This window comes from Oncorhynchus tshawytscha, linkage group LG33 (genome assembly GCF_018296145.1).
Source record: "Oncorhynchus tshawytscha isolate Ot180627B linkage group LG33, Otsh_v2.0, whole genome shotgun sequence".
In the NCBI taxonomy this organism is placed as follows: Eukaryota; Metazoa; Chordata; class Actinopteri; order Salmoniformes; family Salmonidae; genus Oncorhynchus; species Oncorhynchus tshawytscha.
The window spans coordinates 28,613,427-28,626,186 of record NC_056461.1 but is presented as its reverse complement, the minus strand read 5'-3'; the positions used below and the strand labels follow the sequence as shown (position 1 = coordinate 28,626,186).

Below are 12,760 nucleotides of genomic sequence, written 5' to 3'. Positions count from 1 at the left end.
CTTTACTAATATTCTACAATGTCGAAAATAGTACAAATAAAGAGAAAACCCTTGAATGAGTATGTGGACAAACTTTTGACGTATATGCTATATATCCTAATGCAAACGTAATTGCTTTAAAAGTATGAAGTCATGTATTTGTGTGTTGTTTTTGAAAATCTTTCAGCTTTGTTCAGATCTCAGAAAACTTGGTATTTGCAATCTCGAGCCCAAACGCGCGTCGCCCTCTGCGTGTGTGGAGGTCTGATAACATTTTCTCGGTGTTTTAAGCCAACTTTCAGTCAGCCGTACGTGTGATCAATTCATGGGCAAGATGCGTAGGTCCCAGAGCATCCACACCCACTTAACTACCGAGTCACGACGTTTATGAAGGGGAGTGGTTGTTGTTTACTGACGTGTAGGGAAACTCTTCATGAACACATCTGCATATTCTACAACTTTAAATGCCTCTCCAGTTTGTAGGCTAATAGTGAGATGACAGCTAATGCTGAGGGGGATAGTGGCATCTGATATGGGTAGCCGCTAGAGAGTCTGAAACTGCGATGACTATGGAGGTTCCGACTCGGATTGTGAGAAATCAACCTACTTCAGACCCGAGCGTTTCGCTTGATGTACCCATGCTGAAGAACAGGGACTATCAGCATAAGTGAGTTATTTAATGTAGCATAATATGCATTATGCCTTTCATTAGTGCCTAAAGGAAGTATTCAGACCTCTTGACTTTTTCCACATTTGTTACGTTACAGCCTTATTCTAAAATGGATTACATAAAACTATTTCCTCAGCAATCTACACACAATACCCCGTAATGACAACGCGAAAACAGGTTTTTATAAATGTTTACAAATTCAATAAAAATAAACATACCTTATTTACATAAGAATTCAGACCCTTTGCTATGAGACTCGAAATTGAGCTCAGGTGCATCCTGTTTCCATTGATCATCCTTGATGTTTCTACAACTTGATTGAAGTCCACCTGTGGTAAATTCAATTGATTGGACATGATTTGGAAAGGCACACACCTGTCTATATAAGGTCCCACAGTGCATGTCAGAGCAAAAACCAAGCCATGAGGTCGGTCGAAGGAATTGTCCGTAGAGCTCCGAGACAGGGTTGTGTCAAGGCACAGATCTGGGGAAAGGTACCGAAACATTTCTGCAGCATTGAAGGTGCTAAAGAACACAGTGGCCTCCATCATTATTAAATAGAAGAAGTTTGGAACCAGCAAGACTCTTCCTAGAGCTGGCCGCCCGGCCAATCTGAGAAATCGGGGGGAAAGGGCCTTGGTCAGGGAGGTGTCCAAGAAGCCGATGGTCACTCTGACAGAGGTCTAGAGTTCCTCTGTGTAGATGGGAGAACCTTCCAGTAGGACGACCATCTCTGTAGCACTCCACCAATTAGGCCTTTTATGGTAGAGTGGCCAGACGGAAGCCACTCCTCAGTAAAAGGCAGTTGACAGTGCGCTGGGAGTTTGCCAAAAGCCAACTAAAGACTGACTCTGTGAGAAACAAGATTTTCTGGTCTGATGAAATCAAGATTGAACTCTTTGTCCTGAATGCCAAGCGTCACATCTGGAGGAAACCTGGAACCATCCCTACGGTGAAGCATGGTGGTGGCAGCATCATGCTGTGGGGATGTAGGGACAGGATGACTTATCAGGATCGTGGCAAAAATGAATGGATCAAAGTACAGAGATCCTTGATGAAAACCTGATCCAGAGCACTCAGAACCTCAGACTGGGGCAAAGGTTCACCTTCCAACAGGACAACAACCCTAAGCACACCGCCAAGACAACGCAGGAGTGGCTTTGGGACAAGTCTCTGAATGTCCATGAGTGGCCCAGCCAGAGCGCGGACTTGAACCTGATCTAACATCTCTGGAGAGACCTGAATATAGCTGTGCACCAACGCTCCCCATCCAACCTGACAGAGCTTGAGAGGATCTGCAGAGCGGAATGGGAGAAACTCCCCAAATACAGGTGTGCCAAGCTTGTAGCGTCATACACAAGAAGACTCGAGGCTGTAATCGCTGCCAATAAAGTACTGACAAAAGGGTCTGAATACTTATGTAAATGTGATGTTTCAGTTATTTTGTATAAATTTGCAAACAATTCTAACAAACAGTTTTTGCTTTGTTGTTATGGGTTTCTGTGTGTAGTTTGAGGGGGGGGGGATGACTATTTAATCAATTTTAGAGTAAGGCTGTAACCTAACAAAATGTGGAGGAGGTTAAGGGGTCTGAATACTTTCCGAAGACACTAAGGTACACCCATATATAATAATTTTCCAACGACTTGAAGAAAAATGATTGTAAACTTGGCTTAACTGGAGAAAACGTACTTACAATATTTTACATGAGCATTTTAAACTTGAGCACATTTTTGAAAATGTAGCCTACACTCAGTGGCTGATTTACCATTCGGAAGAAGAGGTAATTGCCTCAGGCATCAAGTCATCAAGGGTCTTTGTGAGCTGAGGAGGTTCCACTAGAGGTTCTGACAATGCACAGAGAGATCTGGTAGACATACTCTTACATTACCTGCTCTCATTGGAAGACGAGTGGAGATTTGGAATGGTAGTTCAGGGAGGCCTTCTCTTTCAGACCTAGAATGTAAGAATCACATATTTATGTTCTTCCTCCGCATTATGGGACAGCTGTTTGTCTGTGACCTAAAGGAGAAGAGCATCTCAGGTCTTAAAGTTTTCTAACCTTTATACAAATTCTCAGTTAATAAAGGTGTAAATCACACTTGGTCTAACACACTTGGAGACAATTCGATATCCTCTTACACCTGTGTTAGGTCGACTATTTCACCAATTACCGCCAGTGTCCACCATTCATAGGGTGCTTCAACCAGATATACTCTGTCAGTAACCTTGTTCATACATCCCAGGCACTCACTGTCTCCGAGTGATTGTTTGCTCACATGAGGCTTCTTTAGCAACACACTTCCTGAACAGGAGCTGTCAGGTGAATTATTAACAGCAACCCTGTATGATTGAGCTGGCTGCTATTGGCAGGAGCTGGAGAGGGAAAGACAGATGAGGTGAGGTGTAGGCCATTCAGACAGGAGGGAAATGGGTCTCTCTCCCAGGATGTCACTGACAGAGGCTCCATATAACCTGGTGACACAGGAAACCCTTCTGTGGTTACCTTGTCAATCTCTCATGAATGACTGAACAGGATTAATCTCTCTTTAGCTAATTAAATGCTATGTTCAGGGAACAATAAATAATGGTAGGGCTAAAGGGCACTGGAGATTTCTGAATACAGCAATCTATTTATCTCCTTTATTTAACACAATTTTTGTTTAACACATGGATTTTGTTATTACGTAGGCTATCCATTACTGAAATATAAACCTGTTCATGAAGAGGGGAGTTCTGTGTGGTAGATACTAGAGAACTGAAGTGACGTGTGAACTGTGCGACCACAGTTTCTGCTACGGCACCACTGACTGCAGAGTTTGATCAAATGCAGAGTGGGCTCATTGAGTTGAATCATGATACATTTATCATGGTACGTGACTAATGGTATAAAGTCTCAGAAATCTTTGCCAATACCATACATTTAAAAAAAGCCATAACCTTCCTCTAGATTAACATGGCTGTCGGATACTCTTAGTGTGTCTAGCCCATGTTGGCAGGTTCCACAACATATCCTACAGCACTATTGATATAGTGTTGTTGGATATGGAGCCCACTACGGCACTACCAACTGATTTGACTGATTGTGTAGCTTAAGATATTCTTTAATGGTTGGTCCCCAAGAGTTTAGTTGGTGAGGCATATCCCAATTTGACCAGCCCCATTAAGCTCAAGTGGAATGATTTCCATGGTTTGGAGAAATATCAGACTAAATGTCTTTTAAAAATGAAATGACAACCAATTTGATGCCGAAGCAAGTTGAGTCAAAATGAGTTCTACTATTGAAGGTTGCAGCTGTCTTAGCCAACAGGTCAGATTTAGAGCTACATTCAACCCACACCATTCAGTCTTTATAAATTACCCTTTTTACAGCTGATTGAGTATCCTGAAAAGCTTCTGCATACCCCATATCAGCTTCTCAACTGACCCATGTTTATGTCCTAGATAATCTCTCCAGAAACACCAACTGTCAGTCCTGTTTTCCTTTGATTACAGGGTGTTCGTCAATAGAAGTGTAACATTGGAGAACATCAAATGCTATGGCTTTGACATGGACTACACGCTGGCAGGTAGATTAATTTAATAGCCCAGTACACCTACTCCAACAAAGAGATGTGCTTGTACTGGTAAAGGGCAACAAAAAAGGCTGAAAATATGGAAATCTAGTAGCTGTGTCTCACAGATTTAAGTATATGAGCATACAAATATTGTAACATTTCCACTGATGAATGTACTGACAGTTTATGTGTGTGTGTGTAGCGTATAAGTCTCCTGACTATGAGGATCTAGGCTTTGAGCTGCTCAGAGACAGGCTGGTGTCTATAGGCTATCCCCATGAGCTACTGCGTTACAACTACGACCCCACCTTCCCCACTCGGTAAGTTCTCTCATTCTGTTGATCTCACACACATTTACATACTGTTTATGTTTACGTATGTTTAGTTTGGTAGTAAATAACGTGACTCGGTACTCACAAAGACATTGGGTAGATGCAAACCATGGTTAGTTAGGATGGGACTCTTTATGGGAGTCTACTTATGAAATGACCCCTAACCATTCATTTTAAAACCATTTGTGGCTCTGTGCAGTCTATTTTCTGTGTCCTTGGCCCAGGGTGACACTGCTGGAGAAACATCTGACATTTTACAATTTAATCAGTACAAACAGACCTCCTGCAGAGAGTTTCCCCAAAGGCCTGGTAACAGTATAACAAGATCGGTCAAAATAGAGGAGAAATAAAATGTAACCTACTGATTATATCAGGAACAACCACACATCTAAAATATATAATATTGCCCTCTCCAATCTATTCCTCTGTCTGCATAACTTTATTCATCCCAATCACTCCTCCCTCCTTTCTAGTGGCCTGGTGTTTGACACAATGTATGGGAACTTGCTGAAGGTGGACTCCAATGGAAACATTCTGCTGTGCAGTCATGGCTTCACATTTCTAAAAAGGTGAGTGATTCCATCACAGAAAATACATTTTTGTGTGTGTGGTGATGACTTGTTCTGAGTATACTGTTTGTCATTTTGTAAAAGGTTGTCCTTGGGTCAACTGTCACTGAGAACATATCTGCCCAATTGCTTTACAAAGTAATCTAAGCGGAACATTTTAACATTTTAGTCATTGAGCACAGAGGTTCCCAAACTTTTTTTTCACTCAGGCCAACCTCCCAGCATTGGGGAACAGAGGATGTTGGAGACGGAAGAGAGCTTGATCCTGACCTTGGTCAGATCTAGCTGTGAGCATGTGTCTCAGTAGGCCTACATACTGCTGTTATATTCAGCCTTCAACATAAAACAGCCCCCATTGTCCTGATTCCTTCATGGAGGACTGACAAATAACTGCAAAATGCCCCCCAATAACTTGTGTTTCACAAACAACATGATACACTACAAGGTGTGCAGGAATGTTAAAAGGTTTTTCTAAACATTTAATTGGATGCAGAATAGCAGCACTGCTTTGGAATCCTTCACTCTTCCAGTGGCTTACAATGGTGATGTAGCCAGCTCACTAATATTAAGAAGTATATTTATATCCAGCACCTGGTTCCATGGGATTTGCAAATGAATGTCTATGCTTGTGTTTAGGTGTGTGTTATTGCATGATTGTGTTCCTTTTAAGTTTGTGCTGTATGTAGGACTGTGCGTCTTGTTTTTTTTATTGTGAGACTTGATTATACTTCAGTTAGACATGTATTCAGAGGGAACTTGGGCCTGCCCATCCTCCATTCATAAATCAGGCTTTAGATGCCTTTGGGATCCCCTACCAGCAGCTAAGCTATCGAGAGGATCCGGTTGCATTTCAATTCCACTCTATATCCACTGCATCTCTGCCTCATACTCTTACAGTGAGGCAGACAGTCGTGATGCTTCAATGGCGAATGCCTGTGGATGTTTCTATCTCCAGCTCTTGATCGAACTTCAACACACCTACAAAAGCTGCAATTGACCGAATCTAAACATGTAAATGCTGGTATTTTCAAATGATGTCTTAACATAGTCATGAGATTCAAAGAGAGGTCTTGTCATTGATGGTGCTGGTGAGTTAAGTGCACTCTGGACGTTATGTTGGCTCAGTGGGTTCTCCCAGAATGACTCATCATCTGGAAACGCCCCAACAGCAACGGTTTGTTGTTATTGGGGAGGTTGTCAGACCGGGTGTGTACACAGTATGCATGTTTTTGTTAGAGGTCGACCGAATATGATTTTTCAACGCCGATACCGATTAATTTGCCGATTTCAAAAAATTAAAAAAATAAAAACATGTGTGTGTGTATATATATATATATACATTTTTAAAAATGTATTTGTAATAATGACAATTACAACAATACTGAATGAACACTTATTTTAACTTTATATAATACATCAATAAAAATCCATTTAGCCTCAAATAAATAATGAAACATGTTCAATTTGTTTTAAATAATGCAAAAACAAAGTGTTGGAGAAGAAAGTAAAAGTGTAATATGTGCCATGTAAAAAAGCTAACGTTTAAGTTCCTTGCTCAGAACATGAGAACATATGAAAGCTGGTGGTTCCTTTTAACATGAGACTTCAATATTCCAAGGTAAGAGGTTTTAGGTTGTAATTATAGTATTTATAGGACCATTTCTCTCTATACCATTTGTATTTCATATACCTTTGACTATTGGATGTTCTTATAGGCACTTTAGTATTGCCAGTGTAACAGTATAGCTTCCGTCTCTCTCCTCGCTCCTACTTGGGCTCGAACCAGGAACACATCGACAACAGCCACCCTCGAAGCAGTGTTACCCATGCAGAGCAAGGGGAACAACTACTCCAAGTCTCAGAGCGAGTGACGTTTGAAACGCTATTAGCGCTCACCCCGCTAACTAGCTAGCCATTTCACATCGGTTACACCAGCCTCATCTCGAGAGTTGATAGGTTTGAAGTCATAAACAGCGCAATGCTTGAAGCACCATGAAGAGCTGCTGGCAAAACGCACAAAAGTTCTGTTTGAGTGAATGCTTATGAGCCTGCTGCTGCCTACCATCTCTGTCAGACTGCTCTATCAAATCATAGACTTAATTATAACATAATAACACACAGAAATACGAGCCTTTGGTCATTAATCCAGAAACGATCAATTCGAAAACAAAACGTTTATTATTTCAGTGAAATACAGAACTGTTCGGTATTTTATCTAACGGGTGGCATCCATAAGTCTAAATATTGCTGTTACATTGCACAACCTTCAATGTTATGTCATAATTACGTAAAATTCTGGCAAATTAGCTCGCAATGAGCCAGGCGGCCCAAACGGTTGCATATACCCTGACTCTGAGTGCAATGAACGCACCTGGTTAATATTGCCTGCTAACCTGGATTTCTTTTAGCTAAATATGCAGGTTTAAAAGTCTATACTTCTGTGTATTGATTTTAAGAAAGGCATTGGTGTTTATGGTTAGGTACAGTCGTGCAACGATTGTGCTTTTTTCGCTAATGCGCTTTTGTTAAATCATCCCCCTGCATTGCATTGATTATATGCGACGCAGGACACGCTAGATAAACTAGTAATTATCATCAACCATGTGTAGTTAACTAGTGATTATGATTGATTGATTGTTTTTTATAAGATAAGTTCAATGCTAGCTAGCAACTTACCTCGGCTTCTTACTGCATTCGCTTAGCAGGCAGTCTCCTCGTGGAGTGCAATGAGAGGCTGGTGGTTAGAGCGTTGGACTAGTTAACTGTAAGGTTGCAAGATTGAATCCCCGAGCTGACAAGGTAAAAATCTGTCGTTCTGCCCCTGAACAAGGCAGTTAACCCACTGTTCCTAGGCCATCAATTGAAAATGTCAATGTGTTCTTAACTGACTTGCCTGGTTAAATAAAGGTGTAAAAAAAAAGTTTTTTTTTTTTTGCCAAATCGGTGTCCAAAAATACCGATTTCCGATTGTTATGAAAACTTGAAATCGGCCCTAATTAAATCGGTCAACCTCTAGTTTTTGTCATGATACAGGTCTTTGTATGCGTCTGTGGTTACTTCGCAGGACCACCCATATGTAAAATGTATGCATGCATGACTAAGTCGATTTGGAGAAAAGCGCCTGCTGAATGGTATATATTATTACTCTTAATTTGCTAGTTGTATGCATACTTTCCTTCTCTACAGGGACAAGATCCACGACTACTACCCCAACAACTTCATTCAGAGAGGCAACACTGACCGCTTCTATATCCTCAACACTCTCTTCAACCTTTCAGGTAGCTACAACAGTATTACTTTGTGTAGTTCTGTACAGTCATACTGCAAATAAAGTAATGGAGTTACTTTGTAATGCCCTCCTGCTCCTCCCACAGAGACATATCTGTATGGCTGCCTTGTGGAACTCTTCACCAGATGTAGCAGATATGTAAAGTGAGTGGAGCTTTTTCTCCTCCCTCTTCTCGTTGACCCTTTCTTTTTCTTTACAGTTGTGAGAATAGTAAAATCATTCAAAATGAACAATGTGACTGTCGTTTCTCTGCTTTTCTTGTTTATCCAAGCTGCCAGAAAGGCTTCAAATATGGTGACTTGTTCATGTCATTCAGAAGTATGTTCCAGGATGTTCGAGATGCAATGGACTATGTTCATGATACGGTCAGCATTATACTTTACATACCGTGCCATCCCGACACATACACACATTATGACACATTACTGTCTATGTCTTTGTGTAAAGACTGACTCCTTTTTGTCATATAGGGCGTTCTGAAGGAAAGCACTCTGAAGAATTTGGATAAATATGTCATCAGAGATGTGAGTGAAAATAACTTTGAAACTCCCTCAATTGATTGCTATTCCATATTGGATGACCTTTATGGATACGGGATATTGTCAAAGTGCTTTGGACATCATTTCTCTATCCAGAGGAAATTTCCCTCTCCTTTACTTCCTTCTCTTTACAGCCAAACTTGCCTGTTCTCCTGACTCGCATTAAGGAGGTGGCCAAAGTGTTCCTGGCGACCAACAGTGACTACAACTACACAGAGGTCAGACGTTAATGTTGCATGGTTTCATGGCACATGATGTCCATGTTATTCTATAAAGGATGTCCATTGTATTCAATACATGTCCATTCTATTCTATGAATGATGTCCATTGTATTTGATACATGTCCATTCTATTCTATGCATGATGTCCATTCTATTCAATACACAATGTCCATTGTATTCAATAAATGTCCATTCTTTTGTATTATTTTTCATACGAAGGATGTGTCTTTGTTCTTTTCCTCAGGCTATCATGAAATACTTGCTCGAAACTCCACCAGGTGCCAAGGTTAGTCTAGGTGTCTCCAGTTTCAAATGAAGGAAAAAGGTTTTGGGGAACAAATAAATGAACAGTAATGAACGTTTCAATATGTTTTTCTTCTAAGAACCCAAAGAAACAGTGGCGTGCATTCTTTGACCTTGTCGTCGTGGATACCAGGAAGCCACTGTTCTTTGCAGAGGGAACTGTGCTGAGACAGGTGGACACAGTAAGGCCCTTTGACTCAGTATCACATGGTGTGTATAGAAAACATCCTTTAACACACCGCACAGTTAGATAAATGTTCTAATCTATCCAACATAGAACACAGGGAAGCTCCGCATCGGAACATACACTGGAGACCTCCAGCATGGAACAGTCTACTCTGGAGGTAAGCTGTTCCATTTTCCAATTGTTAAAAAAAAGGTCATATTCTAGGAAGAGGGATGGAGAGTAAATGGGAAGATAGGAGAAAGGGATTAAGATGGGAGAGGAATAGTCACTTTCACCCATCTTGGTTTCAGTGGGTGTCACATCTTGTCAACTTTCCATCCTCTTATCTGTCCATTTCCCCCTCCAACTGTCTCTCCTCCCTGCAGGCTCCTCAGACATTGTATGTGACCTGCTGGATGTGAAGGGGAAGGACATCCTTTATGTGGGGGACCACATCTTTGGGGACATCCTGAAGTCCAAGAAGAGGCAAGGTTGGAAGACCTTCCTGGTGGTGCCTGAACTGGCCAAGGAGTTGCAGGTGTGGACAGAGAAGAGTCGTAAGTACAAACATGGTCAACCTCCTCTTCATGACCTCAGTGACCCTAACACTGACGTATCATATACCATACACAGACATTACATGGCCACTTTGCAGACATTTTGTTAGGTCATGTAATCTTGAAGTTGAGGCCACCGTTTTGACAAGTGTTTCTCTTTTTTCTCAAGATCTCTTTGAAGAGCTGAAGCGTCTTGATGTCTTTTTAGCTGAGTTGTACAAGTGAGTGGGCATTTCCTCTGTTCTATGAGTGACACTTGTCTAGTATTGCATTTGTTAGTCTGACTGGCCTTTCCCCTCAGGCACCTGGACAGTAGCTGTCGAGAGTGCCCAGACATCAGTGCCATTCAGACCAGGATCAAGGTAAACCATGCCCACTGACACACAATCCCTCTCTGAGAAATGCTCTATCACATCCACACACCATCCACCAAGGTTATGTGCTTCACTGGCATATTTATCTGAAATGTTATCATAATTACACCTGAGTGAGAATTTGCTTTTGTCTGGCTGTGTTTTTCAATGTGTGGCTAACTGCATTTTGTGACTATGCCTCTGTCTTGTGTCTTACAGGTGGTGACCTATAGGATGGATCTTTCCTACGGCCAGATGGGCAGCCTGTTGCGGAGTGGCTCAAGACAGACTCTGTTTGCCAGCCAGCTCATGCGTTATGCTGACCTGTACTCTTCCACCTGCATTAACCTGCTCCACTATCCCTTCAGTTACCTGTTCAGAGCCCAATCTGTCCTGGTGAGTTTCAGTTTAGATATGCATGTGATAATTAACAGGGACATGCATCTACTCTTTCATCAAATACCTTGCTGAAATTACCATGAAAAAACATAGATTTCCCCCCCTGATGCTGTCCAGATGCCCCATGAGTCCTCTGTGGATCATCACCCCCTTAACTTCCCCTCACCTGAGTTCTCCGCTCTGGATCATGTCCAGAAGATATCTGAAGCCAAGGTTTGACACTCATACCTACACTTGCAGCTATGTTATTTACAAATGTTGCGTTTTCTGTTGAAATAAACAGACTAGATTTAATCCATGAAAAAGTATATCTTTGTTGTCTCTATCTTCATTGTCCATATTGATTTTAAAATATAGCCTTTCTTTTCTTAGAGGGCGAGTGAAGAAGATAACACAGTGGAACTGAAAGACACATAAGGATGTATTTACCAGAACAATTATTCTGTTTTTCCGACTGTTCCTCCATATCTCAAAAAAGGTGGCTGTGTTTTTTTTTTGACTGGCAATGAATTCTCTGCTTTTTAATAGACAACAATATAATCAAATGTATAGCGCCACCTGCTGGAAGACAGTTTCATAACTCGTTTTTTTGACAGTATGTGAAAGGGGGGAACACGTGGATATGTCTCTGATTATAGGTTACTGTATACGTTCATATTTGTTATTATTAATCTGTTTTTATGTGTGCTTGTCTATTTAACTACAGTAAATCCTATTTGCAATACTGATTTTGTTCCATGTGCAAATGTATATTACCTTCAATGAGCATGGAAACTGAAACATGCTCAGTGACCATTTAAATATCAAGTGTTTGTGGCGAATTATTATGCAGGTTGGCTCATGTAGCCTACGTTTAATAAGTATGTAACTAGCCCTGGGGTGCGTGACCATGGATAGGTGGGTTTATGAAAATGATAACATGAACCTATCTGACAAAAAAAACTACAATAATTATGCTCTCTTGTTGGCTACTCTTCATACCCTACTTTGTATTAGAAGCCTACACTAGTCTATGGGGGTTATGTAATTAGGTGATCATCCTAAAGTTTAATAAATAAAAGAATGAGTCCAAAACATTTATCCGTTCTATAACGGTGAAACAAAATTACAGCGTAATTTCAACAATAATTTGAATGTAACAAACAAGGCTCTTGAGGCGTACTGACGCCCTCTGCCCATTGGATGGCAGCAAATCGCTGTTCTCTGCCAAACACTTGCAATCCACTGTATGCAAACCTATGGGCGGGACGTCATTTTTATAATTCAGACTTGCCACTGGGCGCACACTGGTTGAATCAAAGTTATTTCCACCTAATTTCAATGAAATTACGTTGAACCACCGTGGAATATACGTTGAATTGACGTCTGTGCTCAGTGGGCTGTAAACGCACTATAGGCTCAATGTGTTTCTTCCACATTCAAAGTCAATTACATGGATTAAAAAGCCTTTACCCTCTAAAGCATTGGTCCATTGAAATGTGAAGTGAATAATACAATTTAATAAATCAAATAACAATAATATTGAATGTTCAAATAGGCATACCGTTTCATATTGAGGTGCAAGCGTGTGCTGCTGGCCCAATGCACGTTTTTTTTACTTGCCTCTCGCCAAATCGTAAAAAATCCGACATCTGATTACTGCATTTCCTGTCACAATAATTTTCTTACGGATTTGCTTTTGGTAATACAGATTCATAGGCAGCAATTTAAGCCAGTTACCTATACGTGTTTATTGGCCTGTGACATTTGTATTGCCTAGTAATCATTCTTTACGTTTTCAGCAGATTTAAGTTATTCATTTAGCCAACCTTCAAATGATTAAACAC

At 40.9% G+C, this 12,760-nt stretch overlaps 1 protein-coding gene across 1 annotated transcript; it reads left to right on the top strand.

Moving 5' to 3' along the window:
• The first annotated feature begins 350 nt into the window (after positions 1–350).
• Positions 351–11,662, top strand: LOC112231078 (cytosolic purine 5'-nucleotidase). Its single transcript, XM_024397610.2, has 18 exons — positions 351–646; positions 4,145–4,218; positions 4,409–4,526; positions 5,012–5,107; positions 8,294–8,385; positions 8,482–8,539; positions 8,668–8,761; positions 8,867–8,920; positions 9,070–9,153; positions 9,401–9,442; positions 9,540–9,641; positions 9,737–9,803; positions 10,012–10,182; positions 10,352–10,403; positions 10,484–10,544; positions 10,755–10,931; positions 11,052–11,147; positions 11,307–11,662. The coding sequence occupies exons 1-18, from the start codon at positions 543–545 to the stop codon at positions 11,349–11,351; spliced, it is 1,587 nt and encodes a 528-aa protein (XP_024253378.1). The 5' UTR covers positions 351–542; the 3' UTR covers positions 11,352–11,662.
• Positions 11,663–12,760: the final 1,098 nt, after the last annotated feature.

Excerpts from the sequence above, each read along its gene's own strand:
- LOC112231078 (XM_024397610.2), top strand. The coding sequence starts at position 543 with ATGACTATGGAGGTTCCGACTCGGATTGTGAGAAATCAACCTACTTCA. Across the intron at positions 5,108-8,293 it reads GGCTTCACATTTCTAAAAAG|GGACAAGATCCACGACTACT; the intron begins GTGAGTGATTCC and ends CCTTCTCTACAG. Across the intron at positions 8,762-8,866 it reads TGGACTATGTTCATGATACG|GGCGTTCTGAAGGAAAGCAC; the intron begins GTCAGCATTATA and ends TTTGTCATATAG.